The following is a 26570-nucleotide window of genomic DNA, read 5'->3' on the forward strand; positions in this document are numbered from 1 at the left end:
TTCTCTTGATGTAGAGTTAGGCAGATGTCTTCATTCCTAATAGCTTCCTGATGGAATAGAATAGAAATACTTGGTTTCACTAATTATTCTATTTAGTAATTACTCAAAAATTTGTTTGGACCTAAGTTTCCTGGGAACAGTGGGGCAGTAGTGGTGTTGGAGGTATTGGCTGTGATGAGGATTACATTCCTTATTCTTACAGGGATCAACCTGTTGAGGTTTATAAGAAATGTAACTAATTTAATTGTGTGTTTCATATATACCTGAATACAAAGTGATTCTCTCTTTGCCCAGTAAGAAGGTCCCTGCAAAAGGTTTTAGGTCTACTTGAAAATATAAAATTTTAGGGGTCTAAAAATATAGTTCAAAGTCTACCACAATACTTGATTTGTTAATATATCATTCACTTACATATATAAAATCAATGTTGCTTTTTTGCACTCTCATATTACATCACACACTTTTATTCAGACACTTCACATGTTCTTTCAACATTAGTGTGTTAATTATCATGAGAACACTTTTTTGTTCCCTAACACAGTCCAGAGCACATGATGGGGATATAGCACTTTTTTTTTAATTTTAAATTTTTTATAACTTGTTATTTTGAAATAATTTCAGACATACAGAAAAGTTGCAAGAATGGTATAAGGAACAACCATAAACCCTTTACCCAGTGTACCAGTTTTTAACATTTAGCCACAATTATATCATTCCTTCCCTCTCTGTGTGGGTGTGTGAGTATGTGCATCATAGACTTGCACACATACACATCCACACTTTTTTCTGAGTCATTTGAGAATATGGTTCCATATAGCATGCTTCTTCAGTAGTGAGTATTTTCTAAGAATAAAAGTTATTCTTTTTATGTAAACACATCTGTTAGGTTGGTGCAAGAGTAATTATGGTTTTTGCCATTAAAAGTATGGCTAAAATCACAATGACTCTTGCACCAACCTGATAACAAATTTAACATTGGTACAATATTTAATCTGAACTACCGTCCGTGTTCCAATTTTGCCAGTTGTACCAATAATGGCCTTCTAAAGCATTTTGTTGTTCTCCAGTACGGCGTTTAGTTGTCATGACTTTAGTCTCCTTTAATCTGGAACAGTTCTCCAGCTTTTCTTTGTCTTTCATGACATTGACATTTTTGAACAACACAGTCCAGTTCCTTTTTAGTTTTCTTCAGCATGGGTTTATCTGGTGTTTCTTCATGATTAGATCTGGAATATGCATCCCTGGTCAGATAATCCTACATAAGAGTTCTCCGGGGCCACATCTGGACACATGTGGTGTTGATCTGCCCCTCAGTGGTGATGTAAATTTTGATCACCCAGTCAAGGTATTGTCTGATTTCTCCACTATACAGTCACTATTTTCCCCTTGTAACTAATTAGCAATCTGAAGGTAACACCTTAAGATCATGTAAATATCCTTCTCCTTATCACGCTTTACCTCCATAGATTTAGCATCCATTGACAATCCTTGCCTGAGCTTGCCTGGTGACTTCTCAGTTCCACCAACCCCCCCACATTTAATAGTTGCCATTCAGTGTACTTACATAAGGAAGAGTCCTGCTCTTCTTTCTTCCTCCCTCCTTCCTTCCCTCCCTCCCTCTCTCCCTCCCTCCCTCCCTTCCTACTATCTATCTATCCATCATCTGTCCATCCATTTTCCGTCTTTCCATTGTCAGTGTGGATTTACGGGTTCCTATTTTGTTCAGGAGGCTATAATTTATCACTATCCTTATTTATCTTGATGCTCAAGTTGTCCAAGATACAGTGCTTTGGGAATCTTTGTGTTGCTCCATTGCTGGAATTTTTTCCCTAGTCCATAAGAATACACTAAGATGGTTTGTATTGTCATTTGTCCTTGATGCCCCAGTGGAAACATTTACTGTATTGTTTTTTAGTTTACTAAATGACATGTAATACTTGTAGTTGGCAGTCATGCCACACCATTAATAATTATTAAATGTCTGCCAGTTCTGCTGTGTGATCTCCATAAGCATCTAAAACTAGTATTGGTTGAAGTCCTTTGCAGGCTGACTAATGCCTTCTTCCTGTAATAGTGCTTTGTCGTTTCAAGTAATTGGCTGAGCACTGAGTAAAATCAGAGACTAGAACATGACTGCATGGCACCTCCCTCTTGAGGTGACATACTAATCTTGAGGGACTTACTCCGTATAGGTTACATCTGGGCATTGATAGTCACTTCCACTCTGCATCTCTGGTGTCTCTGAGGTCTCCTTGTCGGCTTTTCAGATCTTCTTGAGTTCTGCTAAAGTAAGTCTGGGGTTTGGAAGTAGGTCAGAACCCCTGATGTCTGTGCACAGAGTCACAGAGCAGCTGTGTGGGAAGCATGATGTCATCGCAACAGATGGGAATGGTCACAAGCACTTGGAGGAGCCTTTCTGCGTTCTCTCCTCAATCTTCTTACTCCTGTCAGCGAAGAGAGTGGAAACTTCAGTTGGGGCTTGATGATGGGAACGTGGATTAATTTCCCCAGGGAACCTTTACTTCCCTTGTATTTTAAGACCCACTGGATGTAGCAGTAGTGGGAAACAGCCTTCTTTGGTCCCTGGGGGAAATCCCTGGGTTGGTTTCATTTGAGCTTGTGGGATCAGATTTCTGACTATTCATTCTAGCTGATGTAGAGAATATATTACTCCTAAAATAGTTTAAGGGTAGATGAGCATTATGAATTATGGGTTGTGGTTTTTCCAGCTCATGATGTGTAGCATAGAGTGGAATGTATAGATGTTTTATGGGAAATATTACCTTGCAGGTCACTTTGGAACTTCTTGGGTGAAGCACTACTGTACATATCAACGGGATTCCAAACAAATCACCATGGTACCATTTGACCAAAAGTCAGGAGGAAAAGGGGTGAGTTCATTTTTAAAATTTGGTGCTTGATTTGCTTGGCTAACATATAATGATTATAATGCATGTATAAAGTGACACCTCCAGTGTTACATTTATGTTTCATTATAAATTTAAAATTAATAATTTAAAAAAATTTTATACAGTAGTTCTAGGAAGCCTAAGAGGCTGAAGAATTGCTAAAATAAGATGATTACTCTTAGCTCTAAGTTATATTAGGAACTGCAATTAAGAAATATTTTTGTATTTCACATATATACAATATCAAGCATGTCGAATATTTTTATATGCTAAAAATTACTGGATGACCTCATCCTGTGAAACTGATTCAATCCCACTCCCACTTGACACCTGGAGAGCTGCCGGTGGCAGTATAGATGTCCTGGTTACTTATTGCTGTGTAACAAGTCACCCCAAAACTTAGCAATATTTAAAACAACACCAATCATTTTAGTATTTCTCATCATTTCTGTGGGTCAGGTATTCAGGGGGCATTTGGATAGGTGGTTCAGGCTTGAGGTTTCTCACAAGGTGCTAAGCAGATGGTAGCTAGAGCTAGAACAAGGAGGGTCTGAAGCAGCTCGAGCTGGCCAGATACAGAGCAGTTCTGTCTGAGAAATTAATCTTTGCTATTCAATGGAAGACAATAGATGTAAGGCCTGTGAATATAAACTGTCTCCTCCTAGGCCTTCTGTGTTTTGTTTGCTATTCTGATATTAGTGGGTGGTTAAGTTTTACCTTATGTAGCTACACTTCTGTTATTTCAACAAACAGGCAAGCTTGCTAATTTCTCCCATTAGTTTAGATAAAAAAGATTGACAGAGGCAGGGGAAACAGAAATCCTAACAAATTCCTAAGTGACAGTAAGAAGAAATCAGGGACAGCAACTTCTGTGTTTCTGGGTATAAAGTAGTGCTATGAGATGAAATTGTCACATTCAGTTGAGCAATGGAATACTACTCAGCAATAAAAAGAAATAAGCCCTTGATATGCACAACAACATGGATGAATAGCAGAGCAATTATGTTAAGTGAAAGAAGCCAGACAAAAAGAGCACATACTGTGTAGTTCCATTTATATAAAATTATAGACTATGCAAACTAATGTGTAGTGACAGAAAGCAGATTCAGCAATTGCTTGGGGATGTACTGGGAGGAGGGATGGATTGCCAAGGGATACAAGGAAACTTTTGGGCATGATGGAATTATTTGCTGGCTTGGTCATGGTGATGGTTTCATGGATGTATATGACATCAACATCTATAAATTGTACAGTTCAACATGTACAGCTTATACATTAATTATATGTCAGTAAAGTTGTTAAAATGTATTTATTGAGCAGCTACTGTTTCTAGGATCCAGTTGGGCTCAGGAGACAAGAATAAGCAAAATTTGACCCAGTCTCTGTTCTCAGGGTCCTGTGGTCTAATGGAGAGAGAGACATTATTGTATTCATCACCTATATCAATGCACAGTTTCAGCTATGGTCAGTGCTGTGATGGAGGGAAAGGTACATGGTGCTTTGTGAACACGTACTGGTGATATTTGTTCTGGTCTGGGAAGGTTTTCTTGGAGAAGTGATGACCAACCCAAGATCATAGAAGCTCAGAATTGGGAGGAAACCGTCTTCTTCTACTCTTATGAAACCTGCAAATTAAAACAATATCCACACTCGTTTATCTGCTGTGGACTGATGCAGTGCCATCATGATCCACCCATACTAAAGATGTTTGGGTCCAAGTCTAATATGGTGTACAAATGTAAGCTGCATGAGGCTTTTTCCTGGAAAGGTTTATAGTCACCCTTCCACCGCCCATGGTCATGAGCACTCAGATTTGAGAAGATGAAATGATGGCTCCTGTTTACAGGTCATGTGTGTCCTAGAGAGGAGTAGAGCTCCCATTCTGGCCTCATCTTGATAGCCTGTGTGTTCCCACTAGGGAGAAGATGAATCAGTTACCCTCAAATCCTGCACACGGCGGAAAACAGATTCCATTGAGAAGAGGTTTTGCTTTGATGTGGAAGCAGTGGACAGGTGAGTAGCTAGCACGCTTTTCTCAGGAGCCAGTAGAGCTGAATTTCTATATCTTACATTTTCTTTTCAGTCAAAGCTTTCTGCTTTTTTCCCCTTCTCCCCCTCCCTCCTTCCTTTCCTTCTTCATCCCTTCATCTATGTCCAGGGTGCTGGATCCAGGCCATTGCTGGTTTGCGAGAATCATTAGAGCCTGCCTGTCTATCTTTTGGATTCAGCACTGAATCACTGGCTTGGTTTTGTTTTACTTTAATGTTAGTGCTTTCATGCTCAGAAATGTTGTTATATCTCCAGGAGGTTGAGTAGACTTTTAAAGAAAACTATTTAGCATGATTGTATCAGCTATTTGAAAATTTTTTTTTAACTGAAAAAGTTAGTATAATGATTCAAAAGGCATTGGAATGGAAGAAATTTTTCTCAAATAAAAAAACAGCTTTTAGTTACATTTCACCTACCAATGTGTGTGTGTGCCCAGGAAAGACACCAAACCACTTGTGAAATCACAATTTTTTGGAGAGAGAGCCATGTGTTGTATTCCTCAAGATTTATAGTCTCTCATTAAGTTGTACCATTTCGTGGTTTTAAGCTAGTTTGACAACATTCCAATTCTTTGAAACACTTTACTTGGCAACAGGTTAATTTTTTCAATGAAACCCACGTGTTAAGCTTATTTGAGCTGCCTGTTCAAGATCAGGAATGCTAGCACCAAGATCCTTAAATCTCAGCATGATGCTCCGTATAATGCCATTTAATCTCTCTCCTTTGTTAAAAAAACACTATACCATTTCATCAAGCCAGTACTTACCCCTCCCTGGGAAGTTCACCTGTGGCCACCTTTCTCTGGCTCTGTGGCATCCTGAGACTGAGTACTACCTGGGGTGTGCTCCTTGTGCACTGGCAGGTGTGCACTGCCTTCTTCTGGCAGGTGTCTACTCTGCGCTGGAGGCTGCTAGGGCTGCTGGAGGCCGTTAGGCCTCCCATGGAGAGAGCATGCCCTCTTAGCCTGTATCAGAAGTTCATGGAAACTAACTGCATCTCTTAAGCAATTTAGTCATTACACCTTTGGCTCTGAAGCCAGACAACCTGGGTTCAAATTTTGACTTTGCTGCTTGGTAGCCGTGTGACTTTGAGCAAGTTACTTAATCTTTTGGAACCTTGATTTTCTCATCTGGAAAATGAAGTTCCCAGGATGGTTATAAGGATTCAGGGAAATAATGCATGTAAGATGCTTGGCAGAGGGGCAGATAATAAGTGCTCAACAAGTATTAGCTGTTACTCTTTTTTTGCTAACTAGCTTGTCCTGCATGCTCACCAGACATGATATTTCACTTCTAAACACAGAGAAGTACATATCCTTTACTGTGTGTAGAGGTGTGAGAGGGGAAGATAAAGAAGAACAGCATGGGATGGGGTCGGGGGATAGGTTGAATTGGAGTAGCAAAGGGGAATTGCAAACAGCCTTCCCCAAACTAAATTTGGTTATTATTGGTTTTAAACAAATCCTAAACCTTGGTGCTTTAAGCATCTCTTTTCTCTTTTCTAAGCATGTGATTGAAGGGAATTCATATTATTGGCATCCTTGAAGGAGGTTCAGAAGATCTGTTTGCATGGAAGTATAGCCACCTGTGATGCCCGTCAAATGCACGGTTCCTAGAGAGAACCGTCTGCCGCAGAGCTGCTTTGAAGAGAGCATGCCTTGTGTTGCAGCGCTCTGTCAGATTGAAAACAAACCCAAATTTGCTTTCTGAAGCCAAATTATTTTTGTGTTTTCATCTTCAGAAGTTTCCTGAGCAGTTATGGAGAGTGGCTTTTTACGCGAGTAAAGCTCACTGTGGCACCTCCGTCTTATTTCCACCCTTGCCAGCACTTCCTAGCACCTTTCCTCCTTTATGACTCCCACAACAGCTGTGCATGTCCCAATTATAAGCAAAGAGTGAATGTGTCACATTCAGCATACTGAGTGGGCTTGCGAGTCGATTGCTCCTGAGTTTCTGTCCCTGGTTCCCTCTGCATGGCATGGAGGGATTTCGGTCATGGTTCAGATGAGGGTGCTGAGTTTCCTCTTTTTTATTTTTCTTTTTTGAGATGGAGTCTCGCTCTGTCACCCAGGCTGGAGTACAATAGCACGATCTCAGCTCACTGCAACCTCTGCCTCCCAAGTTCAAGTGATTCTCTTGCCTCAGCCTACTGAGTAGCTGGGACTACAGGCATGCACTACCACGCCCGGCTAGTTTTTTTGTATTTTTAGTAGAGACGGAATTTCACCATATTGGCCAGGCTAGTCTTGAACTCCTGACCTCAAGTAATCCACCCACTTTGGCCTCCCAAAGTGCTGGGATTACAGGGATGAGCCACCATGCCTGGCCTGAATCTCCTCTTAATAGACAGGAGGTGAGTAGACCGCCTAGGAAACACCTCCTCTCAGATTTCTATACAGGTCCCAAATATTTAGGTTAGAGTACAGCAGGATTTTCCTCCTTTTTCCTTTTTTGACCTCAGTGCCTTTCTGTTTTTTTCCCTCAGTGTTTAGAAGGGGGCCCAGGTAGAGAAGGAAAAGGCATTTTCATGCGCTGGGTAGCTGCATCCCTGGGAACTCTGCCCAGAATCCTTTTCTCTAGAAGACTACTATACTTTCCTTTTTCACCAGCGTCCCTTAGCAAGGAGGCAACTGCTGCTAGATGCCTTGCTGTCCTGCCTTCCACAGGTTCCCCAGCTCCACCTGCTGGACCGGAGAGGCAGAGGGTCAAAATGCAAGTTTAGCACCTGGGAAATGTGGAAGTGAAAGAGGGGATGGTTACATTTAACCGCATAAGGGTTTGAGATACTCCCAGAGTATGTTAAGTGGAGAATACACAAACATTTATGTAGTGACTAGTAATGTTTTCTTCTATCAAGATACAAATACATGTTAAAGTGTGAATTATGTGACTTAGAATATGGGATTTTATGGATTTTTAAGATTGAATACATTTATCCTTTATACTTAATGCTGATATATCAAGTTATTTTGTAACAAAAGCTGTAGCCTTTAGGAGGTGGTATCCTAGGAGGTCAGTATTGTGAGTTGATTACCCTACATCAACCTATTTTACTGTGGTGAAAACCACGTGCACTCAGTTACAGATTCCTGGTGCCTGCCCCATACCCACCCAGTTCAACTTTCTGGGACTGAGACCCTGAAATCCATATTTTCAAGCTTTTTAGTTGTCCTTTATTCTTACTACTACTTGGTATGTTAAATACAATGTGTTTCACAATACAGTTTCATCAGCGCACATGAAAACATTTTCCTAATTTGAAAAATCACAACAAGCAACTATAGCAAAACAAAACAAAACAAATTCAGGCTCCTTTACTAAGGAGCGGAATGCTTACCTGTATGGAGGAGGAGAGTGTCACTACTAGGAAAGGTGATTTCTAGTCTCTGAGACAGATTACTTGACCAGGCAAAAGGCAAAAACAGCCACCAAAATCAAACCCCTGCCTTTTTAAAGGATGTGAAAATGGAGGAGGAGTGAGGCAACTGGTAGTATCAGAGCATTTCCTGTAAGCTGAACACTTTCATCCTTGTTTTGTGTCATCCTCACTACAACCCAGGGAGGTGGGTCCTCCGTTATTCCCATGCTGCTGAGGAATCTGCAGTGTAGAGGGGAGAGGCCGTTTACTCAGGGCTAAGGTGGGATTTGAACTGAGGTTCACAGGAGCCTGTTCCAGGGCACATTGGTACCTCAAGACTTTGATTTTTTTTTTTTTTTGAGATGGAGTCTTGCTCTGTTGCCCAGGCCATAGTGCAGTGGCGTGATCTCGGCTCACTGCAACCTCTGCCTCCTGGGTTCAAGCAATTCCCCTGCCTCAGCCTCCTGAGTAGCTGGGATTACAGGCATGCACCACCACGTCCAGCTAATTTTGTATTTTTAGTAGAGATGGGGTTTCGCCATGTTGGCCAGGCTGGTCTCAAACTACTGACCTCAGGTGATCCACCTGCTTCGGCCTCCCAAAGTGCTGGGATTATAGGCGTGAGCCACCACACCTGGCCCAAACTTCAGATATTTTAGAAACATTTTCCAGTGATGAGATCAGAGCTGTTGGTGGTTGCGTTTCAGAGACACCGCAGTGTCCAGTTTTCAGGCTGTGAAATCTGGGAAGTGCTATTGGCACCCTGTCAGTTGCATTTGGCATTATAAACTAGAGTGAAACTGTACAATGTAAAGTACAATGAACTGAAGCAGCAAACTTGCCTCTCTTCTTACATCTATTCCTCTGTGACCTTCAGAAAGTCCTCATGTGACTAAATTAAGAGAGGCAATGTGATAGAGCATAGTGACAGGCACGTGGCACTGAGTAGGTGTTCCATGAATGGTTTTTTTGGTTTCTGTACACCTTTTCTTCCAACTTTTATTTATTTGTTTAGAGGTGGGTGGGATCTCCTCATGTTGCCCAGGCTGGAGTTGAACTCCTGGGGTTAAGCAGTCTTCCCACCTCAGCTCCTGAGCAGTTGAGAAGATGGGTGCACCACTGTCACTGTCCCTGGCTCCACCTTTTATTTTTAAGGTGACACTCTTTTTTTTTTTTTTTAAATCCAGGACGACTAGCATAAGTAGGAGATATCCTAGCAGTAGTATCACTTGTCAGCTAATTGTTTTCATTGTATGACAATACATTGCTGTCAGTTTGTTAATCCTCAAATCCCTGACATGTAAGTCTTACAGAAAACTGTGGTCGTTCTTTGATGAATGAGCTGGAAATCACATTAAGTGTTAATCCAGGTCAATGGGATTTACATCTGTGGTTCTTGAACTTTATATGTCAAGGATTCATTTTCTTTTCTTTTTTATTTTATTTTATTTTACTTTACTTTACTTTATTTTATTTTATTTTATATTTTTGAGACAGAGTCTTGCTCTGTCGCCCAGACTGGAGTGCAGTGGTGTGATCTTGGCTCACTGTAACCTCTGCCTCCCGGGTTCAAGCAATTCTCCTACCTCAGCCTCCCGAGTAGCTGGAACTACAGGTGTGTGCCACCCCATCTGGCTAATTTTTCTGTTTTTAGTAGAGACAGGGTTTCACCATGTTTACCAGGCTGATATCAATCTCCTGACCTCAGGTGATCCGCCTGCCTCGGCCTCCCAAAGTGCTGGGATTGTAGGTGTGAGCCACCGTGCCCAGCCAAGGATCCTTTTTAAAACCAAATACATTTCTAGAACTCTACTTTTAATTCTTATATATCTAAGTTCTTTTACCTTTGATATCTAAAAAGTAGACCTATGCTCTCGTCTCTGTGTCCACACCCTTTCGTATTGGCTTCTACATGATTTCAGAGGCCACATCTCATTTGGTTTCTTTTCTCTAGTGCCTTCCTTTTCTTCAGAACTAGTTTTTGGGGGGGAAGTTCAAACCTGAACTACTGAGGACCCTGGGATTACATGGAGCAAATGTTTCACAGACTAATATTAGCTCTTCATATCTCTCCTTTCCCTCAAAGAATTTCATTGTTCCCAACATTGAAAAGCTAAAGTTAGTAGAAATTCTTTGTATTTCTTCAATCTCAACCCAAAAACTTGCTTGGATCAAGGTATCATGTCAATCCAATCGATATAATGATTCTTTGAAGGTTCCTTCTGATTTCTTTTGAAATTCAGTTTAAAGACTCTAGCATTGAGAATATGACATGGCAGCTGGGCGCAGTGGCTCACGCATGTAATCCCGGCACTTTGGGAGGCAGAGGAGGGCGGATCACAAGGTCAGGAGATCGAGACCATTCTGGCTAACATGGTGAAACCCTGTCTCTACCAAAAATACAAAAAATTAGCCGGGTGTTGTGGCAGGCGCCTGTAGTCCCAGCTACTCAGGAGGCTGAGGCAGGAAAATGGAGTGAACCCGGAAGGTGGAGGTTGCAGTGAGTTGAGATCGCACCACTGCACTCCAGCCTGGGCAGTAGAGTGAGACTCCGTCTCAAAAAAGAAAAAAAAAAAATTGATATGTTTTTAAATAAATGTAGCTTGTAGTAGTTGTGTTGTACTGCCACAACATGCTCCAAAGGATAGTTTTAAAAAATTTCCTAGCAGACGCTTGTTATAAATTGTGTCCCTGCCAAAATCATATGCTGAAGTCCTAATCCCCAGTATCTGAAAATGTGGCCTTATTTGGAGATTACTTTATAGAGATAATCAAGTTAAAATCAGGTGATTAGGGTGGGCCGTAATGCGATGTTACCATTGTCCTTGTGAAAAGGGGAAATTTGGACCCAGAGATGGACGTGTACACGAGAAGATACCATGTTAACACGAAGGCAGAAGTTGAGGTGATGCACCTACAAGCCAAGGAACGCCAAAGATTGGCAGGAGAGCACCAGAAGCTAGGAGAGACGCATGGAGCAGATTCTTCCTCACAGACCTCTGGAGGAACACTTGATCTTGAACTTTTAGCCTCTAGACCTGTGAAGCAATCAATTTCTGTTGATTAAGCCAACCAGTTTGTGGCACTTCGTGACAGCAGCCCCAGGAAATGAACACAGTGTTGAATAGGGAGGACCTTTCTCAATGAAGCAGCACCCATGCACCCAGCAGCCTTTAAATGGATAACTCAACACCTTCTGCTTGAACACTCCCGTTGCCAAGGAACCCCACTTCACAAAGCAGCCCATTCACATAAATTACCTTCTTTCTGTATTTTATTTTATTTTTACTTGATGATAGCCTAAGCTTTCATTAGCTTTTTAAAAATCACCCTTTTTTGACTGAGCGTGATGACTCATGCCTGTAATCCCAGCATTTTGGGAGGCTGAGGGAGGTGGATCATTTGAGCTCAGGAGTTCAAGACCAGCCTGGCCAACGTGGTGAGACCTGTCTTTACTAAAAATATAGAAAAAAATTAGCCGAGCATGTTGGTGGGCACCTGTAATTCCAGCTACTCAGGAGGCTAAGGCAGAAGAATTGCTTGAACCCAGGAGATGGAGGTTGCAGTGAGCTGAGATCACACCACCACACTCCAGCCTGGGTGACAGAGGGAGACTCCATCTCAGTAAAATAAAATAAAATAAAAATCACTTTTAAAATTCTTTAATAAAGCAGCATTGTTGGGTGCTTTTGTGTTACTTTGCCATAGCACCAGACATTTGAAGGTTTATAATATATATATTGGTTAATTGAATAAAAACTGGATTTATTGTTACAAAACGTGTCAACTCTGTGAGAGGATTTAGTGTAAAATTTCTGGGTTAAAAAATGGGACATGATTTCAAAGCAGCCGTTAGTGGTAGCATGATGTGAATCGGTAGTACTTGCTCATGTCTCTGTTCACTCACTTTGAATAATTAACTCCATCACACAATGTCTTAAGGAAATTCATGAGCAAATATAGGGAAAGTATTTGTTTAGGCTAAAAAATCATGGTACTAGTCACTTGCCTGCATCCCTGGATTGGTTTATTTTTAAGAAATTTCTCACAGATGTAAGTGACACTTGGATATTTTCTCTCATGTTTTCCAGGAAGGCTCAGTCAACCATGTGAAAAATAATAAAACAACTTATTCTGATTCCCTGAATCAGTGGAGTCTCTTCAGGGGCAGTGTTTACACTGGGAAGAGGAAATGATGACTTTTTTTCTGGGATTAACTGACTCTCACCAATGTCCATACATTTGAAAATGCTGTGTCTGTTAAGTGCCTCTTTCCCAGCACTGGTACTCTCTCGAGGTGGACAGCAAGGATAGCTTCTTAGAGAGGGCAAGGATATTTAGTGCTAGAGTTGTAGTAAGGGATAAGGCAAGAATCAACTTGTCTTCATGGAGCTCACCTTTGAGTTTGGAATGCTCATATACATTCAAGCAACTAAGGTATAAACACCAGTATGTTGAGTGTTCCGGCAAACCTGAAGGGCCAGAATACTGGGGGGAAATGTAACAAACAGGAGGACTTTACCCTTCTGTTCTTGTAAAGGATGATGGCCTGACTGGAATATGCTGAATTCATTCCCTCCCTCCTTCCTTCCTTATTTTATTGAGCATAACTACATGCTAGAGACTATTGACAGTGGAGATATAAAGTTTACAAATCAATTGGACTTTCTTAACAGATCTCATCTGATTTTCTTTCATACCAATTCCAAAGTCCTTGTTTTGTAAGCTTTCCATGAATAGGTAAAGGGCAGTAGCTCTCCACTGATCTAGTCCCAGCCTAGCATTTCACATCCACTGTCAACTCTATTTTCTTCTTCCCAGGTAACCTGCATTTGCACAGTGATGAGTTTTTCTTTATATTGGTTGGTTAGGTGTTTAATTAGGTATGTTTTATATACCTCTGTTCAATTCTAAATGTCTGTCTCAAGTGATTTGCTTCCAGAGGCAGAAAAACATTTTATGCAGCTTTTAATACAGTAATAGGTGCATATGGTTGTTCAATTTTATTTTTTATGGTGACATAATTTTGAGATGGATTAATTATTTTCTTTGGGGCTATGGTGAACTATTGTGTAAGAGACTAGAGGAGCTTAATCAAGTTAGTTGCTATTTAAACTAAAATTTTAGCAGGTGCCCATGTAACCTGCATTTGTGTACTGGTAGGAAAAAGACCCAGGAAAATTGTAGGTTGGTGAAAGTCAGAATGGTGGAGGCCAGAAAGATTTTTGAAAGATGCGAAGAATCTACTGGAACCCTCAGCACCCTCATTTCAAATATGTTTGTATGGCAGGCTACATGATGCAGGTAAAAAAATAAGAGCATTCCTAAATTTGAATTTGGGATCTGTTCCTTACTAGCTGTGTGACTCTGGGTAAGTGGTTTAACCACATCTGTAAGATGGGGTGAATTATCACTACATTGCAGGATTTTTTCTGAAGGTAGAACACACTAATATTCCCCTCTGATGGAGTCCTATGTCTGAAAACATGGCTGTTGAATTTTTTTCTATGCCCTAAACCCTGGGACTCTATTGTTGTGATGGTGAACCTTAGCTTTGGGTGGATATTCCTGTGAGCCTGCTTTTTGTCTTAATGGTGCTCTTTTCCTGTAGTGTCATAAGTTTTCAAGTTATCTATAAGCTGAGAGAAAATACAGGTGCATTCAGGGTATATGTGCAAAGGGCCTACTAGGGTAAGATTACATTTTCAAACTGTTTATGTGATAACCTCTTATTGATACATACTTCATATAAAAGATAAAGTTTTATGCCCTCTCTTTCCAATTTGTGGCCTCAAGAAGAAACTATATTAATTTTAAATTAAAATAATATTGTTTCTTCTAGCTTAGTAAGTGGTGTTTGTGCATGCATTTGTGTGTCTTTGTGAAATTGTGTGACTGTGAGATTATGTGTTTTCCAAAAAAGATCATCTTATGTAACACTTTGTTTCAACATTCAACCTCTAGATGGCAGTTTTGTGTATGTATTAGTAACTATTAGAAGGTGCAGTTGAAAATTAGCTGTCCTATCTACACCTTGTATACGTTGACAGAAGACTGTGTGTGTGTGTGTGTTTTCTGTAGGAAAAAAAAAAATCATGTGAGTATTATTCCTTAAAGGAAGAAGAGTATCCTAAATGACTCATTCTTTCTCTAGAAATTCCTTCCTCCCACCCTTTCATCACAAATTGTTCATACCCATTTTCTTGCAAAAACAAACATGCTCAGTTAGTTGAGCCTCTGTTTAAACGTTACCCTTTACCTGACTCTTTGAACTAAAGTGCCAGGCTCTTTGCTTTAGGAATGGCTTGTTTAGGATGGTGCAGAAAAGATGAGTGATTTCACTGTCCTGTGTGTGCTGAGAACCTGGCAGTCCTACTTTTCCCTCCTGGTGCAATGTGCCTTTATCTTTTGCAACACATGAATCCATTTTTCCTGGTTTCAAACTTCCCCTCCCTCCCCTTCTCACCCCTTGTTTGAAATAATATTTGATTTTGCCTTCCTGCTGGTCGGATTAGAGTGCTGGTCTCAATGCCATTGACATTTCAGGCAGGAAATGGCGTTTTCCTTCCTCAGAGGGTATTATATGACTCTGACTTCCATGACTTGAGTTGGGGGAAGATACCATAGTTTCTGAATTGCTTTTTGGCTGTTCTGTAAAATAAGTTACTGGAGAAGTTCTTAGAATCTTAGAATTCATGTAGTTTGAACTTGTCATTGAGTTTTTTTTTTTTTTCTTTCAATTAAATGAGAGCATGCCTGTTTGCTGTTTGATTCTGGTTTAACAAAGAATGAGATATGGTGGTTAATGGACTTGATTGGGAGGGTGATTGAGGCAACCGTATTTTTACTCTTTAGTCTGCATGATGAAATATGGAGTTTCATTGGTTGAGTATACCAGTTTATTTACCAATTTTTAAATATAAGATGAGTTTGTCTTTTTAAAATCAAAACCAAAAATTACCTATTTCATAATTCTGGATAGAAGAAACAATTCAACCAATACATTCCACTTATGTACATTTCTGTTGATTGTGAGATAGAATAGTAAAAATGAAAAAAAAAATACATGAAACAGAAGCTGTATTTTCATAGTTTGTTATCAATAGTAGTAATAGGTATTTGCATTCTCCTTGAGTCTCATTCATCCCATCAGTGAATAATGCCTTGTCCTTGTGCAGTGTGTTAACATTTGCTTGCTTCTATGTCCCTGATGCCCAGCATCATGACTAGCACATAATAGGCACTCAGTCAATATCTGTTGCATTTAAGAGCCATGCAATTTAATATGCCAAAGATGTCTTTGGGCTTCCCGATGTTTTATGACTTCCATCTCTCATAAAAATATAAGAACTTATCTGATGTGGTTGGTGATAGCCTACGATCTTTTAGACCTCGTTATCTACTTGCCTATGCATCCCTAATTGTTTTAGGAACATTCCTCTAAAAATACCAAGGTTGCAGGCTTTAATAGGTTATGATTCATTCATTTATTAGGATCAGTTCCTTCCTTCCTTCCTTCCTTCCTTCCTTCCTTCCTTCCTTCCTTCCTTCCCTCCTTCCTTCCTTTTCTTTCTTTTCTTTCCCTCCCCTTCAGGTCCATGGCCTTCCCTCCCTCCCAGGACATGTATGCTACATGCACAGGGTGGGGCAGTGCAACATTGTCCTTGAAGTTTGGGCTTTGCTCTAGATTCAGGCACACCTGGGTTCAAGTGCAGGCTTTGGCACTTACTAGTGGTGTGACATTATGCAAGTAACTTATGTGAGTCTCAGTCTTTTCACTTTTAAAAAGAGAAATAATGGTAGTGTCTACTTCATACAGTTATTGTGAAGAATGAATGATAATACAAGTAAAGTCCTTAGCACAGTGGTTAGCACATAATAAACACTCAGTAAATCTGCCTGTGGTTTGGGGGCTGCCAGTTGCAGCACCTTCTGGTTTCTTACTTTCTCTGTCTCTCACCTGTACCACACCCATATTATCATGGCATATTATGAATTCTTCTCATGCACAAAGGCCTTGCAGAAGGACCCCAATGGTTTATTACATCAGAGCACACATAGTAGTGCAGATTCATACATTCTGTCTCCAAATAGTAGATTACCATTGCCTTGCAGTGATGGCACTGGGTCCTTGAGTATTGGAAGAAAAAAGGAAGTAGCTCAAGTTCCTCCTTTGTGGATAACCTGGAGATACTCTCCTGAGTTTGACTGTAAGGTGAATCAAGAATATAGACAGGCATCCTTCATTGTTGGTATTAATGCATGAGGTGGATGTCTTTATAACATGCAATGATGACCTGGGTTGGAGCTCAGATAGATTCAGAGAAAGACAGACACAGACAACAGAAGTTGCAAACTGGTGGTCCACAGACATGCGTGGTTTGGCTTGAATAGTGTTTGAGGCAACATTTTAAAACTGGAAAAATCTTTAATTGCTGATCATGCCTTCCCACATGCCAGCTGCCGGTTGAGCTGAATGACAGATACTTCCTTTAGGTGGGGTGTGTGCTGTCTGTTCTGCCATAGTCCCCACCATGCCCTGTTGCCCACCTCCCCCATGAAGACAAGTGACAGGTTTTTGCTTTGCACTAGCATTGTTGTTTTTCCCCTAGAGGGGAGATAATTCTTTGTTCTTTGTTTCTATCTGAAAGTAAAACTGAAAAAGAAAAAAACCAAGAGCAACATAAGACCAAGCCTGTTTTCCTTGGATTAAAGAATTTCTTATCCAGTTTCCCTCATTTTGCTTACTTACCTAGTCTCTGCAGACATTTGGGTGTGTAATCTCATAAACAGACATGGAAAAAGTGTCATTCTCCAATATTATTCTGTAGGGCTTTGGCCATATCTTTGTGTAAATGAAGCTCTTCTGAACCAGAACCATTACATTGTCCAGGAACTGTTAGGAATTCATTTTCCCAGTAGCACTTCAGAAACAAAGGACCACTTCCCCTCCCTGGCACTTGCAAAACTCTTCTTGCAAGTAGATGGCAGCTCATGCTCCCTTCCTTATCATTCCCCTTTGTCTTCCTATATAAGTGTAGTGGGTAGGTTTCAGACACAGGCTTTGAGATTGTGTGTTCCTGTGGGCGCCTCAGCACGTCTTCTTTGAATTTGACCCTTAAATATACAGTAGTGTGGATGGAAGTTGGGGAATGAACTCTTGCCAACAGAAGATTTGTAGTCTTATGAATGAATAAACCCTAGATCTTTGTAGGTTGATTTAGAAAGAACGGTACTGGTAAATTCTGAGTGTTTTTGTTTCAGTGGGGTGGAGTTAGCTTTTCCTTGTCCAATAGGAAGTGGGTAAATTGCCAAACCATTGAGATCACTATTGTTGACTCAGATTCAGGAATAAGATTAGAGTAGGAAAGCTGTCGAGTAACCCTGGAATCGGGGCTGGTTGTGATTCTGTTTGCTCTTGGCTGGTGAGCAGGCTATGAGTTGATATAGCCAGTGGTCCCAGGATCCTGAATGTGTTGCTAAACCATATATTTCTTTCCATGGGCTGTTTTTGAGGGCCAGGGTTAGAGGAAATATGGTGTTGGGTAGCAACTTGCCCTGTGGTAGATGGAGAGCTATTTTCTCCATGGCTCCTACAGTGTGAGAGGTGAGGTGCCAGCTTAGAGAAAATTCCAGATCCTTGTTCATGATTCTCAAGCAGATCCAGATATAGCACTAAGGACATATTCAGAGTGAAAAGGAAGTGCTGTATTTTAAATGGATTCTCAGGGTTGAGCTCTACAGAGGATTTTTAAGTCATTTGCTCCTTCTCTCATCTGGCGGGTGGAGGGAGCTCCTTGACAGATTTTTTAGAATTTGCCAAAGACCCCTTCTCTGTTCTTGTTAGTTATCAGATGTAAATTTTAAAAGGGAGTGGCAGGCTGCTTTGTTGCGTTACTCAGGAGGAAAAAGGAAATGGCCATTATGTCAGCGCAGGTGTGTCCCTTCAGCCCTCAGCCCTGTGTGCTTTGTGGTAGAGGCATGAATTTCAGTGCTGTATATGAGCATGTTGGGAGTGGGAATCACACACGTCATTAGCACCTGTGGGTTGTTTCTTTTCCTTTTGAAACTATACACACCTGCCCTTCTGCAGCGGTAATTTTAACCCTACCCCGTATTTACCATCCTGTTCCCGTTCACCCCACCTCTACCTGCCCCTGTGATTACAACTAATTTTTGGAGCATTCACCGTGTGCCTGACACTTTGAAATGCCGCACACACTTCTCATGTAACCTTCCCAGCATGCACTGAGGTGTAATCGTGATAACGCTGGGAGACAAGTAATTGAACTGCTCTATACTACTGTTCTTTAAAACATAGGTAATAAGAGTAGCACAGAATAGTTCAGTTGCTAGTCTGCCATGGTTATACATCTAGGAAGCACTAGAATCAGAATAACTAGTGAGCCTAAGTTATTGATGAGAAGTCATAGCTCTTGGGTATTTAAAACAATTTTTACTGAGGTGTAATCACAGTAAAATGCATGAATCCAAAGTCTGTATTTTAATAACTTTTTATACACACACAACTGTGTAACCACCCAGATGAAGATATAGAATGTTTCTGTCACTCCAGGAGATACCCTTGTGCCACTTTTCAGTTGTTGCCCATATCTCTTTTTCAAAAAAAAAAAAAAAAAAAAAAATCGCTCTTCTGACTTCTGTTGCCATAGATGAATTTTGCAAGTATTTGAACATCATAGAAGTGGAGTCACACAGTCACATAATCTTTTGTGTCTGGCTTCTTTCCCTCATCGTTACATCTCTGAGATTCATTCATGTTGTTGCATGTAGCAGTGGTTGATTCTTTTTTAAAAAATTGTTGTATGGTGTCCCATTGTTCAAATATACAACAGTTTATCCATTTATCAATGAGTATTTATTTGTTGTTATTTTTGCAATTTTTGGCTATTCTAAATAAAACTGCAGGTATTCTTGAATGTACTTTTTGGTGGACATATGTACTCAATTCTCTTGAGTATATATGTAGAGGTATAATTGCTAGGTCATAGGGCAGGTGCATGTTTAGTTCTAGCAGATATTGCCAAAGTAGTTCCATCAACTTATTCTCCCACCAGCGATGTATGAGAGTCCCAGTTACTCTACATTTTTTGCCAGTACTGGTTATTGGTGGCCTTTTAATGCCCTCTATTCAGGAGGGTGCTTGTTATATCTCATTGTGGTTTTAATCACATTTCCCTGATAAGTAATCAGTTTGGGCTCTGTTTCTTAGCCTTATTGGCCATTTGGATGTCCTCTTTTATGAAGTGCTTATTCAAGTATTTATTGTATTGGGTGGATCATTTTTTCTTATTTATTTTTAGGCATTCTTTACATATTCTGGATATGAGTCTTGTAGGAGATAGATATTACAAATATCTTCTCTCACTCTGGTTTGACTTTTTTTAAAATAAAAGTAATAAGTAATTAAATTCATCTTTCGACGAGTGTAAGTTCTTCATTTTGGTGAAGTCCAATTTTTCAATATGTTTTCTTTATGATTATGACTTTTTGTGTTCTTTTTTAAGAAAAGCTAATTGCCTTTCCATCTCTTGAGTATTTTTAAGACAGATAAAACATGGAGGTCCACTGCTATAGAAAGTAAGCCCCAGTTACTCTGGATGCTGTTGGATTCTTGTTTTGGATTAGCTGTTCGCCTAGAGTAGTGTTGTAAGCCCTCATATTTATGAAGCACGTTAGGTTTTTACAGAGTTCTTTATCATTCAATCTTATTTAATCCCATACAGGAGCTCACTAAGGCACTTGCAGAAGTGCGAGGCTGATTTTGACACCAGAGGACTTGGGTGGTCAATATGAGCTTTCTGGGGGCTGTGGTGCCATCACATTTGCCATGGCATTATGCACAAGAGTTAAGGGTTGGAATGCTTGTGTTCACATCTTGGCTCTGTATCTTGGCAGCTCTGTAATTGTGGACAAGATACTTAACCTCTCTGAGCCTTGGTTTTCTCATCTGCTAAAGGAGAGTAATAAGAATATACTTTTCTCATGATGTAGCTGTGAAGATTAGGTGAATTAATTTATATACAGTGCTTAGCACAGCAACTGGCACATACTGCTGGGTCATACTTACTACTGTTCTTTTATTGTATTGAGTCTAATAGGCTCACAATTCTTTGTAGAGGTAAAAAGAGCTCTGATCATTTACTCCATTTCTCTTTCATTGTTTTATATGTTCCCTTCCTCATTCCATATTATCCTCCTACTTTTTTTATTTTGAGATGGAGTCTCGCCCTGTCGCCAGGCTGGAGTGCAGTGGCGTGATCTCGGCTCACTGCAACCTCCACCTCCCGGGTTCAAGCGATTCTCCTGCCTCAGCCTCCCGAGTAACTGGGACTACAGGCATGTGCCACCATGCCCAGCTAATTTTTGTATTTTTTAGTAGAGATGGGGTTTCACTGTGTTGGTCAGGATTGTCTTGATCTCTTGACCTCGTGATCCACCCATATCGGCCTCCCAAGGTGCTGGGATTACAGGCGTTGGCCACTGCGCCTGACCTATCCTCCTACTTTTAATCTCTCTCTCCTCTGTCTCCCCAGCCCTGCCCATTTTTTTTGCTGTGAAGAACCACATACATTTCAAACATTAACTAAATTGACATCCTGTAAGAGCAGGTCTCAAAGTATGCTAGTTTGTAGGGACTGACCTGCAAAGTGGAGGGTCGTTGAGGGTTTTGCTTGTTTTATTTTGTTTTGAGGGATAGTTATTAGTAGGGCATGAGGAAGGTAAATATGGAAAGAAAGTTACGGTTTTACTCCAGAATAAAGATAGTTCACCCTTTTTACCTTTGTTCTTGGAAATTCACATGCAAGACATGTGCATCCGTCCCCTACCCCACTCCCCCTGCAAAAGGGAACAAGACTACATGTGGAAAAGAACTTGTATTTTGATGTTTCTTCTTGGAATGAAAACAAATCCTGTTGACTTTCCTGGTTACCAAGGCCGAGTGGCCCACCCTTCACAGCCTCTGAGGTTGTCGAACTTCCTCTTTGTGGCTCTGGGTGGAAATCTCACACTGTGTGCCATGAAGTTGATGTAATATCTGTGAACCCCTGAGACCGTGGTATGCAGACAGCTCTTGTGATCTCACTGTTTGCTGGTGGGCCACTAGCAGGAAACGAACTAGAGACATGTTGGCTCCTTGACCTCACTGCAGAAAGGAGGGTAACTTTGCACTCTAGGGCAAGGGGAACAGGAAGGAAAAGAGTGGGGATGGAGTGGACAGCCCAGGGTGTGGGCCTCAAACTTAACTCTGCACCAAGATCACCTGGGGAGTTGGTTAAAATCCAAGTTCCCAGGCACAGCCCAGTTCAGATTGAGTGGAGTGGGGTTGGGCTGGAGTCTCCATGTTAAGGGAATGTCTGATTCTGAAGCAGGTGGTACAGAAGCAGCATCTGCAGCAACACTGAAAGACCCAGAACCGGGGACTTGAGAGTTCTGCAATAGACAGTAGCTGCAGAGGCTTTTTGTTTCAAAGCTATTAAGATGTCATACTTGGTCTTTAGAGAAAGGTGGAAGGGTAGAATCAGTCCATCGTGCCCTCAAGCCACAGAGTCAGTTCTGTGGAGCCACCACTGTCAGCTGTCTGCAGATACCCACTGACTCTGGCACACTGAATGGGCTGATGGTGGGAAGTGGGCACTTGGTTGGGTCTGAGAATGAGAATTTCTGAGAAGAGGAGGGGGAGTCCTGGAAGGTGCTCATGGAGAGACGAGTTATTCCATCCTCTGAGTTATCTTTGTATTATGGTGCCAGTCCCGGTGTGACCTTCATGGGAATGACCATCCTCTTGGGATCAGTGTTCCACCGTCATCAACACGCCCGCCTGTCTAGCTGCCCACCCCTCCTCTCACCCACACACACCCCCACTCCCCTTTCTGTCTCTTGCTTGTTCTCTCACTCCCTTCTCTTGCTTGTTTGCATGCTTTCCCTCTCTCTCTGTCTCTCTCGACCCCACACACGTTTATACCCTCACACATTCACACCCCTACCCCATGCCCCTTGTATCCCCAACCCATCTGTATTTACATGCCCACAGCTCTAAAGTTTTTTTTAAGGGGATGTTGAGGGATGATTAATGAAAAGAATCAAATGTGACTTTTAAATTATGTTAAACAAATAGGTTTAGCATATTCATTGGAACTATAGCTATAAGCCAGAAGCGGAGATGATGGGCGGGTGAGAATGAGCAAGCTTGGGTGCTTATGGGGCCCAGGCTTGTGCTGCTAAGGGTGTTGCTCAGCCTGTGTAGTTTTCATACCGTATTGTCGTATGATCATTCGCAGTGTTTGTGCACTCAGACAGGAATCAGACTTTAGTTCTTGCTCAAGTGGACTTCTTCCTCCTTTTTAGGCTGTCTCAAATTTTAAAGAGGATGGTTTTTAACTAGCAATTCTTAACTTTTTGAGGGTTGCAGTTCTCTCTGAGAATTTGACGGACAATTTGAATTGTTTTAACAGAAAAATCCACATACATTTGAGGGAGAGGAGGAGGTGGTTTGGGGACACTCTGGGATTTATCTTCACCCTAAATGAGTAACTCCTGCTTTAATGAGCGTAGAGGGCTTTCAGCCTCTTCTCCCAAGGTCATTTTTATCTCACAGTCTCTTTTTCTTGTGGAGTACCATTTGTGATGGGAACTGAACAAAACCCATTTGATATTGTGTGCATGTCTTCTGGAGGGCTTGTGCTCAGGTTTAGGGAGCAAGCCGATTTCAGTGAGTGAAATGATCTCATGCATGTAAAGCACTTAGCACCTGACATGATTAAGTATTCATTTTTTAAAAAGACTGTGCACATTTAATCATAACTACTAAGATGATGACCACCATAAAACTTCTCCATGTCTGAAGCAATTTAGAAGCAGTGGACTAGATATTAGGAGACAAGCATGCCTCCAGCTTGGATGTTTTGTCCTCTTTTTTGTCTTGAGTCCAGTAATTCCATTCACTTCCACAAACATTTATTGCATTTCTACTGTGAGTATCATACTCTGTTAAGCATTCTGAGGTCTCGAAATGAATAAGATTTCAAGGAATTGAACAGTGTCTAAAGGAACCACTTAACTCCTCTATGTCCCTTACCTGTAAAATAGGGTCGTATCTTCTGTGTTTCTGCCTCTCTGAGGGAGATGGGCTGACTGAGAGGAATTTGGGCCATCTTTTCTGAGACTAGAAGGTAGCTTAGTAAAGCCGAGGGTTGTACCCCTCTTTGTGTCGTTAACCCTAGCAACCACTGACTCTTTTGAGTGGATGTTTAAGATTCGCCTTCACCAATCTCTGTACATGTGGCACTGGTTTCATATCCATGTCCCTCCTTTCTCTGCAGGCCAGGAGTTATCACCATGCAAGCGTTGTCGGAAGAGGACCGGAGGCTCTGGATGGAAGCCATGGATGGCCGGGAACCTGTAAGTAACAATTCAGGGAAGTACAGCAAGAATGAAGGCCCTGAGTTGTTTGTTGCTTCCCTAGTGCAGTGATTTTTGCTGTTTTTCTAAAGCCTTGGGTTCTTGAAACCAATGTACCAGAGGTGGTTTTTTTATTCCTAGGTTTATGTTTGTGAATATTGATATTGCTTCTGTATAGATATAGTTCTTGAGCTTTGACCTCTCTGTCCTAAGGCATGGCTTCTGCATAGAATTACACCAGAACTCCCATCTTTTATCACTGACTTCTGGTTCAGCCTCCCATAGTAACTTACCTCCCCTTATAAGCAGTGGGACATTATCAGGGTGGATGGAGGGAGGTGAGCCTGGTAATATGATCCCTGCTGCTATTTCAGCAATGCTGGCCTCAGCTGGATGATGTAATCTCATAGTTGTTCCGCATCTTGTGACGTGTAAAATCCGTAAGAGCCCTGGAATCATTGTAGTCGTCTTATCTTAGTTCCAAGGATCTCAACTCTATTAGTCAGCAAATCTCAAGGTTGCAGAAATCGTAAGAGTACAGTCTAACCATGTGCCACCAACAAAAGAGAAAAAGAATCTACAATGCCAGAGGGCCAATAATTGATGCTTACACCAAAGGGAGGAAATGTGTGCAAGGAAGAAGTAGGCCATGGGCTCCACTGACTATAGAACTCTTTGCATCAAGCTGGATAATGCCAGCTGATTTGTGTGTCTCTTTCTCAGCTTACCTTGGTGAGGTGGTCTGGCAACATAGTTATGTACCTTTCTACTCAGCCATATTTTATACAAACTTGCGACGCAGTCAACTAAGCATAAAGAAATAGCTAGTATTGTATGACATTTAATAATATACAGAGCAAGGTCTCTTAAAGATTTAAATAAATAATGATTTAGACACAGTTTGCTAAACTATAATTAAGCATTGTTTAATCTTAATTCTTCTCCTGGGCTAAAATATAAGATAGCTCTGATTGTCTCTGAATACGAACCCTCAAAACCAGATACACATTTCTACCTTTGAGGCTTTATGGGCACAATAGCTGCTTGATGTCAAAGGCCTTTGAAAGAAGCTTCCCAAGTAGATCTTTCTTTTTGCTAGCATTATCTACTATTTGTTGAGCACACTTTTTTGCTTGTTAGGCACAGGACTGAGCACATTACATCTCTTAACCTGTTTATTTCTCTTAGCACTTAATGAAATAAGTGCTGTGATTCCATTTTATAGATGAGGAAACTGAGGCTTAGACAGGTTAAATAACTTGCCCCAAGTCGCACAGATAGTAAATGGCTGTATTAGTAGGGTACAGGCTAGGTTGCTATAACAGAGAGACTCCGAAGTACAGTGGTTTATGTAAGATAGATAAGTGTATTTCTCTCTTAGAGCCGAGAAGGGAGGAGTCCATGTCTAGTAGGGTCATTCTGCTATCCTCAGCCCACGGCTTCCCACATTGCTCCAGTCATTGCCATTTTCCAGCCAGAAAATGAGGATGAAAGCATTTTGAAGGACCCAGAAGATGCACACGACACTTCCATTGGCTCAAACGTAATGGTACAGCCACATCTACCTGCAGAGCAGGCTGGGAAACCTAGGCTGTACATAGGCAGTCATGGGCCCTGCCAGGACCCTGGGCGTGTTGTTATTTCAGAGAAGAAGAGGAGAAAGGATACTGTGAATAGTTGGCAGTCTCCATCCTAGTGGCAAAGCTAGAATTTGACCCATGTCTAATCCTAGACATACTGAGTTTTCATCTTTAATGGAGGTAAAATTTCAAATTGCCTTCTAAGAATTCTCAGTTCATTTTTACAGTACTTTCACTCCCTCCCTGGAAGGATTCTTCAACTCAGAGGGAAGGAAATGCCCAGGAAGAACAATCCTGTATGGCATTCTCTTCTTGGTATGGGCAAAAAAAGCCAAATTACAACAACAAAAAAACCCCAAACCCACTACCATCTCTCCCCCTGCCCTGGATAAGCTGGAGTTCCAAAACTGCCTCACCAATTAATTCCATTTTAAGCCTCCCCATCCTCTCCCCCCACCACTTAGATATTTGTTCTCTGTGTATAATTGGTCTTCTTACTAACCACTTCAGTTTTCCTGTAGATTAACATCTGGCCTCTGCAGATGGAAAGTGTGCTGTTGAAAGAAACATCTTCTTGCTCCGGAATGTACAAATTAAAACAAGTTTAAACACAAAATAATTTTGTTTCTAAACATAATATAAAATTATTTCCTCACAGGAACATATAGCTTGCACTGAAAACCACACTTCTGTGTGCTTTTTAGTTTCCTAAAGAGGGAGATAAATATAGACAAATGATGTCTGTGTAATTGACGGTAATACTAGGCTTAATTTTGTCTCCCGTTGCTGAAAGCCTCTAGGGGACATTACTAGAGATACATGGCCAGTAGACAATTAGCAGCTCCAGCTTTAATCACCATCTCCCTAATTAGTTAAATCTGTCCCTGTGGGAGCTTTGGATTTCTCTAGTTAGCTCTTTCTCTAGTTGGTGTTAGTGTGGTTGCCTTACTTCAGGGAGATGTTAACAGTGGCAACTATCTTCTGTTTTATACTTCTATCTCAGTTGTTCTTTGATGGATTATTTGGTGTTGGCGGGTTTTTTTTGTTTTGTTTTGTTTTGTTTTTTTGGAGGGGGTTACTTTTAGTTTCTATTCTTTTGTTCTTTCATTGTCCAATAATACCTTAGGATGGTTGGTTGAAAAACAAAGAAAAGCTAAATGAGCCCCAAATCAGTTGATTTTGAAACATTTCATTTTTAAATGTTAAATTTAGTTTTGGCATTAAATCATACTTTTTTTTTAATACACAGTCA

General features: G+C 41.0%; 1 protein-coding gene across 19 annotated transcripts in view; it reads left to right on the top strand.

The window, feature by feature from the left end:
* Nucleotides 1-26570, top strand: part of ARHGAP26 (Rho GTPase activating protein 26) — a 519008-nt gene that overhangs the window by 188056 nt on the left and 304382 nt on the right. For all 19 annotated transcript variants that reach the window (XR_002522958.2, XR_004184011.1, XR_004184012.1 and 16 more), the window contains 3 exons: nucleotides 2791-2891; nucleotides 4828-4922; nucleotides 23660-23738. Coding sequence is in view for 13 of the 19 variants with exons in the window: in XM_031666806.1 (XP_031522666.1) it covers nucleotides 2791-2891; nucleotides 4828-4922; nucleotides 23660-23738 (275 nt within the window). In the remaining 6 variants the exon portion in view is untranslated. The remainder of the gene's footprint in view (nucleotides 1-2790; nucleotides 2892-4827; nucleotides 4923-23659; nucleotides 23739-26570) is intronic.

This window comes from Papio anubis, chromosome 5 (genome assembly GCF_008728515.1).
Source record: "Papio anubis isolate 15944 chromosome 5, Panubis1.0, whole genome shotgun sequence".
In the NCBI taxonomy this organism is placed as follows: domain Eukaryota; kingdom Metazoa; phylum Chordata; class Mammalia; order Primates; family Cercopithecidae; genus Papio; species Papio anubis.